At 33.7% G+C, this 14,592-nt stretch overlaps 1 protein-coding gene across 1 annotated transcript in view; it reads left to right on the plus strand.

The window, feature by feature from the left end:
* The window catches only part of mmd (disintegrin and metalloproteinase domain-containing protein mind-meld), a 389,133-nt gene that overhangs the window by 107,766 nt on the left and 266,775 nt on the right, over positions 1-14,592 (plus strand). The window contains exon 4 of the mRNA XM_074175455.1: positions 6,588-6,623. Coding sequence (XP_074031556.1) covers positions 6,588-6,623 — 36 coding nt within the window. The remainder of the gene's footprint in view (positions 1-6,587; positions 6,624-14,592) is intronic.

Below are 14,592 nucleotides of genomic sequence, written 5' to 3' on the forward strand. Positions count from 1 at the left end.
TTTTTTTGTATAAAAATATTTCAACATCAAAAATAAATAAAAAATCTTTCGCAACCAGCGAATGTAAAATTTTCCAAACTGAAAAATCTACAGTACTATATCGTCCATTTCAACTAATACAAATAATCATTGAATCAAAATATTTTTGATATGGGTCTACCTTTAAAAAACACAACTGTATTAATCAGATCTCAGCTCACATTTCATCAATTTTTTTCGAAAGGTCCCATCAATGCCACCCAGAAACATCGATATTCCGTGGCATACATTTACATTCCATTAAAACCCTCTATGCATACATCCAATATCGGCTTGATTTCGTATTTTGATTGGTTCATTATACGAACCTGGCTGCTTACGATATGCCATTCTATTATCCCACCAGTTCTTGTGACTGCGCATTCGAACGTAATTATATAAAGACAACGAAGGAGATATGTTAATCTCATTTCTGGGAAAATACCTGAAAATGGGATTTCCAGCATTCCTGTGTAATTAGTAATTCCTGTTTCTTCACGCTTATTCAAAAAATATTTCAGTATTAGAAGGTTAGAAAGGTTAACCAGAAACTATGATATACTATAATATATTCAGAAAATTGGCAGTTCATTTTATACAGGTTATATTGCTTGAATATGTGATGAAAACTATATTATTGAAATATTCAGAACTTAATAATACAAATCCTCACAATTATGAAAGTTGAATGAATTTATCAATCAAATTCACGTGAAGATCTTCAAGCATTCCAGAAACATCTCTTTTGAGAAGTTTTATTCAAAAAAAATTGCGATTGAATTATTTTTTACAGCATTTCAAATAATAATAATAACGAGGTGACAACAACTCTGTCACCGAGTTGAAACCCGTTCAGCAAAAAGCTCATATAAAAGCCGCAGAGATAACCTCACTTCTGCGGAAACACAAGGATAAGCCAATGCGCCTGACTTTTGCTTTCCTTTGAGTGGGCTGAAGTCGGAAACTGAGAGGTTCATCATGGCTTGCCAGGATGATGTCTTCAACACCTTAGTCTACTGCAGTCACGTGATGGGTATAGAGGTTCCTGACACAAGGTGCAGGGCCTGCCGAGAGGCAACCGAGACCCCAATGCACTTGCTATCAGCATGTGAAGCATATGCGGACTCGGCCTGTATCCATCGACATAACGCTATATTACCATCTACGGCATTCTTACGGTATTTACGAGACACCGGTGTTGCCCTACGTTCCGGGGGATATTGAATCCGTTAAGGGGAACGAGAAGTGCCGAATTTATTGGAACTTTTCCTTCCCCACCCTCAGGCTCATGCAAGCTAATTAACCTAATGTAGTCCTTCTCGACGACCAGAGCAAGACGATATTTGTCGTGCAGTTTTCAGCTCCTGGCGAGACGAATATCGTCCGAAAAGAGGAGAAGAAACAGATAAAATATGGAAATTTTCTCTTCGAACTCCGCAGACTCTATCCAGACCACTCTGTCAAGATGGTTTGGATAGATGGTCACTCTCGAATCTTAAAATCATATCAGCCTGCCGCACTAAGGCAAAAATCTTAGCCGGACAGATGCAGAAGACTGTCATTCTTGGCTCACTGCGCTTGCTCAGGGCACATGATTCTCGGAGCCAATGATTACTTACCCCACGGTGTGTATGCGAGCGCTTTCGACAACTGGTTGTGCTATCATCATCAAGGCTCTACTCAAACTGAACGTGTCAACCACTTGTTTGTCCTTTTATGCGGTCCGAACGCCTTAGTGCAGATACTTCAGGTGCTTTAGGTAAATTTGCCTGTATTTATGTTACACCTGGTAATATTCTTTGTATTAGATCTTCTCTGGGTTTACTGTTTCTGGGAATGTATATATATATATATATATATATATATATATATATATATATATATATATATATATATAGATATATATATATATATAGAAACAGAAGTTGATATCGGACATAGCACTCATGAAAGTGGCAAACCATAGACACGTGTTTCGTATATATATATATATATATATATATATATATATATATATATATATATATATATCTATCATGTTTCAATCTCATGATGAGAGGATTGCATTTCTCGGAGAGATTACTGAGAGCAGATAGCTGTTGGTCCAAAGATCAAAAACATTTCCTAGGGCCGGTGCAAATGTATAAGTCACAGTCCCAGGATGAAGATAATAACCTGTTTTGAGACCTACGCGACTGTTTTCTGAACAGAAGTCTACGCTATTCATCATTTGTGTGTGGAGAGATTTGTAGAAATCAACCTTTACTGGCCTGAACGGTAATCAAGCTTACTGTCTCCATTGCCGTACTGTAGGCTTTGCTAAACAAACACTCTGCAAGAGTTTCAGACTTCGGCAGAATCCACCACATAAATTGACCAATTGAAAGACATTCATACATTCTTCGGAGTATGTTACCACTCTACTCCATCTAACAGACTTACAGATAAATGTCGTCTGAATCATCATATGCTGGGACTTTTACTATGGAAAGGTAGTGGAAAATGATGAAACAACGGAGCACATACCCTTGTGCCTGTGTTAGGATATCATCACTACAGTTTAGTCATATAAATTCATTTTCAAACTGATATAATAAAGTGTAAATTAATTGCCCTCATATATCTAAACATCACTGTAGGGAATAACATGAGTACTCAACTCAATTGAGTACTTGAACTCTGTTCACCTGTGACAACGTCGGTACGTTAATTAAAAAATTGGTGGGTAACGACATGAAACATGTTTCATGTCGTTTTGAATTGGTGTTGTCTCAAAAATTCAGTCGTTGCAATGTTTTTTATTATGTGACTAATGGTTCCTATAATAGTAAAGTTATTAACACGAAGAAACTACTGTCCTGAAGGAGAATTTGATTAAATTCGAAACGTCGGCAAGAAAACAATTGTTTTTTCTAGAAAAATGTATCGTGTTACCCAACTAACCTTTCTACAGAAGAATTATTGGATCCCTAAACTAGTTAATTGATAAATATCGAAGAGTATATTTATGATATGCAAAGATAATTGACTGAAAATCTCAATTGAAAAAACGTAACATCAGTTTTTTTATTTATCTCTGCATACCGCAAAACTTCATTCAAATTCATCTGAACGATTTGAAAAATATTATCAAAATCTGAATGCAAAACTGAACATTCGCGCATTACCATTCGAAAAAATCTGCATTTTATTTTATCATATCATTAAAATAACTGAATTCGAGAATCACAGAAAATACAATCCAAACGACCAGCATAATGGGAAATATGATATATTACAAAGTAGCGCAGAATATTTGGATATTATACCTAGAAAAATGGTAATGTAATATAGTTGTAGAAATTTTTTCTCTATCAAATAAACGAATTGAAAATTCGTTTACTTGATAGAGAATTTATAATAAACATTTTTTTACTGCTCTTTCTTGAATAATCAGTGAAAAATTCAATTACGATAATCATATATCTTCCTGAAAGGGAAAATATATATATATATATATATATATATATATATATATATATATATATATATATATATATATATATATATATATATATATATATATATATATATATATATATATATATATATATATATATATATATATATATATGAAATAGAAAAAAAAATAACCATTGATGTGAGAGGATTCATCTGTCAATGAAAAATTTCTCAGCAGAATGGTCAATAAAATATGATATAATATAGTTTATTCAACTATTCACCAATATATATCTGAATTTTTCGGCATTTCGCACTGTTCAATTGCTGCTGTTTGGAAAGGAGAATAATTTGTTAGTCAATTGACATTCTGTCAATTGCAGACGATTGACAGAATGTCAATCGTCTGCATTTACGATGTAGGCGACTATTAATAACAAGACTATAGAACGAAAGACAAGAAATGGTGATTGATTATATAATGAGTGATCCCTCATACTCTGTAGAGAAAATGATGTTGCATCAAAATGATACTCCTCCACAATACTCACAAAATGGGCATGAACATTTGAAAAACACTTCATGGCGAGGTCGCTGGTATGATGATCGTTTTCGATGATAGTTTACAGATAAAATCAATACAGTTTTTGCAAACGAGTGAAACAATTTTCGAAAGCAAAGACCACTAGATAGCCCTCTTCAATGGGTTCCCTCTACCTCGTAGTATCATTCTTCAAAAAGAGCTTAACGAGTTACAAAAGTTTTTGTACTTCTTTTTTAAATTTTTGCAAAAAGTCCGCGTATGTTTCTGATGACCCACTCAGTATATGGGTTGTGCACACTAACAAGACAACTAATGCTCCTGATGCGGTCCTTCCCTCAAACAAATTCCCTTTCTGTGGCTTTAACGTACGCCGGAAGTAGTTCTATAGCCTGCATCGTGTTCCCCAGTTGTAAATCTGTAAATTACCAACGAGATGCCTTGATGCAGAGCTTCCTTTTCACCAAACATCTCTACATCATTACCATTGAAACCGACCCGATTTTGGTTGATGGATTGGGTGAATGAACTACAGATATAGTATCAGGAAAACTGTGAATGAGAGCTCTCATCAAATCCTATTGAATTTGAAGTATATATAATCGGTGTGACAAATTCATTACCTAAAGTAGCGAAGTATTAATATATACAAGGAACTAATAGTATTTAGAACCGCAACTCTATTGAGTTTTTTTGTTCCGTTCAATCCAAAAACGTGATGTTATGTTTTGTCATCTTCTGATGTTATTAATCCCATCGAACACAAGAAGGTATTGAGAATATTATTATCAGTTAAATGAGAGGATGACAACAAAATTTATTCACAGAAAAGAAATATTCGGTCACTTTTATACAGGATGGGCCATCAATTTCTCTTTGCTACCTACGTTTTTCAATCCAATGCAATAAATATTAACAATGGACCATTCAGAACAAAAACTTAAAAAATATAATTACGAGTATTACGCATCTTTCACTTTCAAGGCTGATTTTACATTGCGAAGTTGAATCATTTTCATTAAAAATTACTTTATTTGTTTATTAACAAAGGGGAACCCTGAATTCAATACTTGTTATAGGAGAAAGGAGGCATTTTCTACTTCGTTATGTTGAAAGTGATGTATCAATTATGAACATTCCATTTGTTAACATTCTTGACATTGATATTGACAGCGTCAACCATTTTTGTACACAGTTAAAAAAATCTGTTTGAAATCTATTTTTCCGTTAACCGGCTATCACATCCCTACGAACAACAACCCTCAGAAGTCGAAACTTGTGCGAGCTAAGGATTAGCGAGGTCTTACCCTGTAACGTGTGATTCCTAACACAGTGATAGTCATAATAAAAATGAATTGACATTTCAACAAAATTGCCAGCTGCTTTCTGTTAGTATTTCAATAAGATCTTTTGTAGTAGATGGGCCAGCTGATGGATGAGCCGAATTTTGGATTCGCTTTATTTCCAACTAATTCACTACAATATTTACAAGTTTCAAATCAATATCGTATTTCTTCGAAAGCCGTTTCGATTATTCCGTACGCACATTAAAAAACTTTTCTAATCCCTATAACCTTCTCCTAACTAACCACGTGTCTATTTCTTCGAATGAAAAAGTTTTGGTTCGCTTCGAGAAAAGACTTTTTCTATCAGTTTTTGAGCCTTTTAAAAAAAAATTGTGAAAAAACTTTTATATAACCTACATTTTTTCATAACCTCTCAAGACCAGTTTTGTTTGCCTCCAAGAGTTCTATCATGAACATATTTTGAAAGAAAATGCATTCGGAATGTATTCTTCTGTGAAGTTCATTATCAAATACCTAAATAGACTGGCGAAGGACATCTCTTCGTATCCATGAGTTATTTCTATTTTGTGGCTCAATACAACACTAATCGCTCAACTACTTCATTCTGAAATCTGAACACATTCGTCAAAAAACTTGGGAATCGATATAAATTACTTCGATAACTCCAAATTATGACAATTATAATTCATAATATGAACTATCACCAACTATACTCAGTTCTCATTGATTTCATTACCTACATTATTCAGAGAAATGTTGAATATTTGAAATATTTTGAACGGAATGAAGGACCATTTTATAACATAGCCAATATTTCAGTGTTTCTGTCACTCCGAATATGCGCCATTATAATTATTCATTTACTAAGTCTAATAGGCTAAAATGTCTCAAAAATATTTTGAATCAAACCTCGCAATAGAAAATGTATACAAAGCAGACTTAATCAACAATCACAGGAAATTTACTCATAAGAAAGTGATTACTTCAAATTAGATTATTTTAAAAGAAAAATAACTTTTACGAGTTATTTTTCGATAACTCATTTTGTAAAACGGAATCTCACTTATTAAACAGAAAAAATGTTTCATATATCTTCCTTGATATGAACAGTTACCTCAAGGAGGGATGGTTAATTTCAGAAAGTATTCTTCTTGGATCTTTTTCCCAAAAGTATGCAACTTATGTATTATAAATACGTTTTTTCGATGCATTCCCTATTGTTTTGGTTTTTCAAGCTTTCCATATTTCTCCAAGGCACTCATTATTCTGCTCTCTTGCAGGGCCTTCGGAATGAAAGAAGTAGAGGCGGGGAAAAGGTTAGTTTATTTGTTGTGAGTTTGTTTTTAACGTAACTTCTGAAGCCTGCATTACTGAAATATGAAATGAAAGTTAACAAAGTTGTACCACAATTTTAGAAATCTTCGAACGTATCTACATTTCAGCAGTCTTCTTTCCTCAATTGTCACGAATGAAGGGTGCCTCTATTTGTTATGATAATAAATTTGAGTAATTTGGATCACAACTAAAATACATGAATGACTATTGAAATCAGAAGATAAATGCACAATGAAAACTGGTAAAAAACCGTTTGTTCCTCTATTCCTCCATCTTCATACTGAAAAAGTGGAAAAGTAACTAGTTCAAAATGAACAGGACTTTTCTTATAGCTCGTATCTGAAAATACCTTCTGTGTATGGTCTACATATCTTTGTGAAAAGTTCGTTTTGAAATTTATTTATTTCTTCCTTTTTTCGGAAGTTTTTTGTATAAAAATAGAGGAATAGAAATTATAGAAAATTTTATTAAAACAACGATGAAGATGAAAACAACAATAAAAATCAATTGACGCTCCAGGGCGACTTCATTGATTCCAGTGGCGCATTTGCTTTTTCAGCTGCAGGAAAACCCGGAAAAACCTGCAGCACCACATCATCTGAAGATCTTGATCTACCAATGTCTCTCTCTTATAAAACAAAATGTAGGGTGTCTCCAGAGGCTCCAATAAATTCTGGCGATACACTTCGTGACTATCGTCAAACTTAAACCAAAAACTGTACACATAATAGATTACATTCTCAGTTACTTTTCGCTGTGAACTTTTCAGTTGTCTTCCACTATACTTCTACAGATTTTCTCTCGATCTGTTTTCGATAATTTTTCCAGTTATAGGTAATTCAAAATATTACCACAAACATAAATTACTTCTGAAAATACAGTATATAAAAATTTCTGTTCGTGGATCTCGCTAAAACAGGAGAACAGCTTGATCAATTTCGCTAATTTTGATTTTAAATTATTTGTGGAAGTCCATGGAAGGTTTTGAAAATGAGGAAATGTGAAAAAAGAAAAAAAAAAAGAAAATAATAGTAATAAAAAAAACTCAAGAACGGCTGGACCATTTTTTATGATTTTTATGTTTATGAATTTTTCTTCATAGGGAATAGGATAATGAGTATTAAAATATAATAATTCATCAATGAAAATAATAATGCTAATAATAATAGAACTCAAAAACGGCTGGACCAATTCTTATGATTTTTGTGTTTTTGGATCACCAAAACCACAAAAAAATTTTATCGGGAATAGGATAATAAGTATTGAAATATGATATTTCATCAATTGAAATAAATAATAGAAACGTCATGTTGATTCTCAAAAAATAACTACCATTGTTCTTGGAGAACAATATCGTATGGTGGAAAATTTTGAAAAATTAAGCTCAGTTCATATGTTTCAAATCTGAATAAATGTACTTCAAATGTTCAAACTCGTTTCGAATATACCTACACAGTAGGTTGAATGGACTGACACCTATCAGAAAACAACTACTCCACTGTCTAATACCACGAACGTGGTTGGATTCTACCCGAAAGGCGTCAGTGCAGAAATCTTGACAGAAAATTTTCTGTATATGCAATTGGCAATACAACTGAAAGAGTCGACCTTCATTTTTGGAACGGGCACATTTGCAGACCGGTTTCGTGCTCCTTAGCCACTAGTGATAGTGACATCAACCTAAAGTCAATTATGGAAAATCATTGACTTGACTCTTTCAGTTGCACTGCCACTTGCGTATGCAGGAAATTTTCTGTGAAGAATCCTGCACTGACACCGTTCGTGGTATTAGCCAGTGGAGTAATTGTTTTCTGATAGGCGTCAGTCCATTCAACCTACTGTTTAGGTATATCCGATACGGGCTTGAATATTTAAAGTTCATTTCTTTAGATTTGTTTACTGACTATCTTCAAGCATATCCTATACTGAATAATAAGAAAGGATATGTTTTATTTCAATGTTTGAGAGAAAATAAGGTGAAAATGGAAGATAAAAAAAGATCTATTACCTAATGAGATATTTTATGCAAGAGGGTGGTATATGTTCTTCCAAATAAATATATGTTGTCTAGATTCTCAGTGTAATGAGAAGTTGAACTAGCTTGAAAGATTCAATAAACTTTGAAAATTATTTTTCGAAGAATATTTGAGTTTTCAGTAATTGATAGTTCCTAAAACTACTAGTTCATTGATTCGTTATACTCTCTAAAAGTGTAACTATTTTGAAATTTTAAAAAATCCATAGGCAACCAAACAATAAAAATAAACAGAAAAATTGAAAAAGGGTAAATAAATGTTCACTATTCAGATTTGGTCTTACCATATTCTGTACTGGACGACATGAAACATAAGTTCCCCTTACGAAGACGTCATGTAGTGAGTGGATCGACAAAGAACTTAATTTTTGAATATCAAAGATAAACGAGGTTCCAGAAGGCTGTCAGTTGCAAAGTCAAGCTACGACATCGACCGTCGAAGAGAGTCGTCCTTTGTATTTCATTGCAGCTTTCATTGCAAAGCAAACTAGTTGTGAAATAAAGCCCAAACACAAAACATTTATAATTCAACACTAGACAACGCTGTTTCGACCCGTCATAGGTCTAATCAGTGGTGCTAGACTGAATAACAAATGCGTTGCTAGACTAAATTCCCTTAGAGGACAAGTATACGTTAGTAAGGGTGACGACATCTTCCCTTGCGGAAACGCCATCTATGAGATCGACAATGAACGGAATTCTTGCAATTCGAAGATTGATTTTTCTGTCCATCACATAGATGGCGTCTTCGAAAGGGGAGATGTCATCGTCTTTACTAACATAGACTTGATCTTCAAGGGCAGTTCAGTCTAGCAATGGATTTGTGATTCAGCCTAGCACCACTGATGAGACCTATGACGGGTCGAAACAGCGATGCCTGGTGTAGAAGTTTTTTTCCTATTGAGTCACACGTTAATGCACTTCCGAATATGGAAATTTATTGAGCGAACCGGATATATCTTATGATTGTTATCAGATTCCACATCGGCACTTGTGAAATATCCCTCTTCCAGTTCTCTTAGTTGGCTTTGATACCAACCTCGTCTAGCACACAGTACAGTTTCCAGACTTTTTGTCTGCTTCTCTAATAAAATCGTTGAAAAAGCTGTTTTGAATGGATTTCTGGAAATTCCTATATATATATATATATATATATATATATATATATATATATATATATATATATATATATATATATATATGTATATATATATATATATATATATATATATGTATATGTATATATAATCTAGAAAAGTTAATGCAGTCAAACTGCTGGAAAATAATTCTATGAAAATCAAAAAATGAATAGATAAGTACTTTTCAATCATTCCCATATTGATTTCAATTTAAGAGCCACCGGTAGGTGGTTCCACTTATGTTTCACTATTTTTATCAAGTACTTTCTTGGTTTTTCTCATGTTGTCTTCAATCGAGGACCACCTACCCGGTACTGACGATGCCCAATAGACTGAAACAGCTGTCTACCGGTGGCTCTTAAATTGAAATCAATATGGGAATAATCAAAAAGTACTTATCTATATATATATATATATATATATATATATATATATATATATATATATATATATATATATATATATATACAGGGTCCTGCAACAGTGGCGCGGTGTTCCATATCTCTATATAGGAAGCAGATAGGAATCTAATTTTCTATAATATTACCTTATTGCTCGAGCTCGACAAAATAAAAATATTGGCGGTCACACAGGGTTTTCGATTTTTTCTGGGCGGATCCCAACTGTGTCTTTTTAAATGGCAACCTATATTTTTTATCGCTTTTTCGGTTTCTTCATAGAAAATAAAATAAACTTTATGTATATCTGCACTTCGAAAATATTGATGGTTTTCGAGATATCTAGCATGACAGGTTTTTTTTTCCAATATTCATCACTCAGAATATTTGAAATTATAAAGTGGTGCCAAGTCCAGTTGAAATTTTTTTTTGGTCGAATATTCTACATTGGTAACTCCCTCAAACGATATATCTGAAATCGACCTGTGATATACAGGGTATGAAAAACCGCTTGCCAAATATTGTAAATGAAAATTTGCAAAATCTTCCATATATTAAATGGAACACCCTGTATATTATTGATCCATAAGAAGCGCCAACGAAACCTCTACAAATTTCATTAAGTATTCCCTATGGCTAAGTTCAATAGTTTTTCTTAAATGAGCATTTCTTTCGAAAAATGGTCATTTTTTCAAAGCGAAATCCATTTGACGACTGATAAAAATATACGAAAGATATCTTGTTTCAATTTTGTACATTAGAAGGTGTCCAAACAAATATTTTTTAACGAAATAAATGTATGTACCTATCACTTTTTGCTAAATGGAAAATTATTTTTTCATTGGATGCAGAATTTCACTCATAAATCGTGCAATATCAGACCAAACAAGTTAAAAGAAAGAAACATTATAAATAACTATTTTTTTCATGTTATTATATTCATTCAGAGCTTGAGTTCTAGATATTCAAATTTGTCAACTGGCAAATTACAAAACTACAAAAGGGAGAGTTTAATTAAGGTTGATAATGAAACTTTTATGAAATATGTTCAACATGTCTTCCATTTTCTTGAATGCAGACCTGAAGTCTATGTTTGAAAGACTGTTCTACCCTGCGCAAGACAGCTGGTGTAATGCTGCGAAAAGCATTCGTTATTCTAAGTCGCATATTTTCGGGAGAAGTTGGTGGCTCAACGTAAACCATATTTTTTATGTATCCCCATAAGAAAATATCTAGTTTCGTCAAATCTGGTGATCTAGCGGGCCACCGTACAGGCCCATTCCGTCTTATCCATTTATTGGGAAATACTTCATTTAGATGATCTCTCACTTCTGCCGAATAGTGGGCAGGTGCACCATCATGTTGTAACCACATTCTATTGCGGAGGTCAAGAGGAATATCATCTAACAAACCTGGTAAATCATTTCGTAAGAAATTGAGATACATTGCACCATTCATATGTCCCTCAAAAAAGTATGGACCAATTACATATTCTCCAATGATGCCTCCCCAGACATTTATCAACCACCTATGTTGATAATCCACCTGTCTCAATAAGTGAGGATTTTCTGTCGCATAATAATGGTAATTATGTCGATTTACAAATCCATTTTTATGGAATGTCGATTCATCCGACCATAAAATATTATTGAAAAAATATTCATTTCGACGAATTTTGTTCATGGCCCAATTGCAAAATCTCACTCTTTTCTCGAAATCAGCATACAGTAGTTCTTGATGTAACTGAACGTGGTATGGATGCAAGCGATGTTTCTTCAATACTCGTTGCACTGATCTCTCACTTATATCCACTATTTCCCCAATTTGTCGTTGACTCCTACTAGGATCTTCTTCAACAGCAAGAAGAACTTGCAATTCATTATCTTCATTAGTAGCTGGCTTGATGCGCTCATGTTTGGAATAATTAATAGATCCAGTTTCAACGAATCGTCCCAAGACCTTTCGGAAAGATCTTTCATCTGGATGCCTTCTATCTGGATACCGTTGAGAATAAATTCTACTTGCCAATAAACAATTCCTGTCTGATTCACCTAATATGAAAATCATATCAATCAAATCACTTTTTGATAACAACATTCTGATGAAATTATACCGACAGTTCAACTTCACGATTGACTAAAAATTTCAATAATCATTTGCAGCCAAATATTTTGTTCTGTCATTTGCCAGACTACTTGATTTCCAATAAATATTTCATTCGCTGAAAGGTTTTTTTAGACCGAAAGAATATGGCACAAATTCCGAGATTTTTAAAATTATTGTAACTATTCAAGAACGTCCATTTAGTGGTGTAATTCGCAACTTGTTTATCTAGCAACAGGTAATTTTAGGAATGGGCGATATTTTAAGGAAAGGGTATTTTTTGAAAAAATGACCATTTTTCGAAAGAAATGCTCATTTAAGAAAAACTATGGAACTTAGCCATAGGGAATACTTAGTGAAATTTGTAGAGGTTTCGTTGGCGCTTCTTATGGATCAATAATATACAGGGTGTTCCATTTAATATAAGGAAGATTTTGCAAATTTTCATTTACAATATTTGGCAAGCGGTTTTTCATACCCTGTATATCACAGGTCGATTTCAGATATATCGTTTGAGAGAGTTACCAATGTAGAATATTCGACCAAAAAAAAATTTCAACTGGACTTGGCACCACATTATAATTTCAAATATTCTGAGTGACGAATATTGGAAAAAAAAACCTGTCATGCTAGATATCTCGAAAACCATCAATATTTTCGAAGTGCAGATATACATAAAGTTTATTTTATTTTCTATGAAGAAACCGAAAAAGCGATAAAAAATATAGGTTGCCATTTAAAAAGACACAGTTGGGATCCGCCCAGAAAAAATCGAACACCCTGTGTGACCGCCAATATTTTTATTTTGTCGAGCTCGAGCAATAAGGTAATATTATAGAAAATTAGATTCCTATCTGCTTCCTATATAGAGATATGGAACACCGCGCCACTGTTGCAGGACCCTCTATATATACAGGGTGTTTCAGAATTCGACGGACAAACTGATACCACGTCATTCCTCTTGCAAAATGATGAAAAATGAGGTAGGACATGTGTGTCCGGAAATGAGCCGTTTCAGAAATACAGGGCGTTGAAGTTGCAAAATAAAAAGACCCTTTTCGTCGTAGCTCCCGGACTAAAAGGAATAAATTAATGAAACTCAGCAAATCGATTACGAGCTAGAATGTGCTTCCTCCAGTGGTATGTTTGCTTCAGTATCAGTAGCCAGTGGCGTTCCAGCGGGGTAACAGCTTATATTTCCCCCCTTATTTTTTACGCCACTGACTTTATATCCACAACCGTCTTTTTTTTGAATTCCTTGATCAATTTTACGTAAAACCCAAATAAACATTCACTATGAAAAAACCAGTAGTTTTCGAGAAAAATTGAGTTGAAACTGATAGGTGCATTCTCATATGGGAATATTAATAATCGAGTAAAATAATCGAAATTCCAAAACCGAAATTATTTGAACTCTTTCATCATTCTACCATTCATTGTCTGCTTGAAAAATTATTCACTTCGGCAACATATTGCGGATTTTCTACCATTTTACCAACTTTTTTTGCAGATATGTTGTGAGCCCGCAGACCTACTGAATGGCTTTACCTCGAGATTTATTTTTTAATAAAATGTTCCATCCAAACGATTTTCAAAGACAATCACGAATAGTTGGCAAAACTGAACTCAGAATGTTTTATCGAATTATCTTCTCTCACTGGGTAAAAATCCAAGTTTTATCGATTAACCAAAATACCATAACTTGTTTCAACCTTAGCCATCTACAATGTTTCCTGGGCATATCTATTATAGTTTTGTTAGATAGCTGTACCGATATTCTCGAGTTCTTCAGCCACTGGTTGAATAGTTTCAGAATACATTCACGTGACTTATAACAATCTTTGATCCACCTAAGCAATGAGGATTACTTTATTCATTGACAACAATAAATTTGTTAGGGGGCTGTGGAAATGAAATGAGATTCGTATGACACTTCCAAGTTAACGTAGCTGTCAGAAAGTGTTTGATTGTGTATTTCGTATAATAAAAATGAATTTTACATTCGAAGAGTTAGCGGACATGCACCTTATTTATGGAAAATCGGGACGAAATGGAAGGTTGGCACAAAGAATGTATCGTGAAAATTTTCCTGGAAGAAATAGAATTCCTAATTGGAAAACGTTCGGAAACGTGGACAGAAGACTCAGGGAAACAGGAAGTTTTTTAATTACCAGAAGGAATGCAGGTATACAGAGAACTGTAAGAAATTATATCTCAGAAGAGGAGATATTGAACTATGCTGCTGAACATCCGTCTGAAAGTAGTAGATCTATAG

Source organism: Leptinotarsa decemlineata, unplaced genomic scaffold (assembly GCF_025532065.1).
Source record: "Leptinotarsa decemlineata unplaced genomic scaffold, Ldec_3_MD MMD2_tig00001019_RagTag_RagTag, whole genome shotgun sequence".
Taxonomy (NCBI): domain Eukaryota; kingdom Metazoa; phylum Arthropoda; class Insecta; order Coleoptera; family Chrysomelidae; genus Leptinotarsa; species Leptinotarsa decemlineata.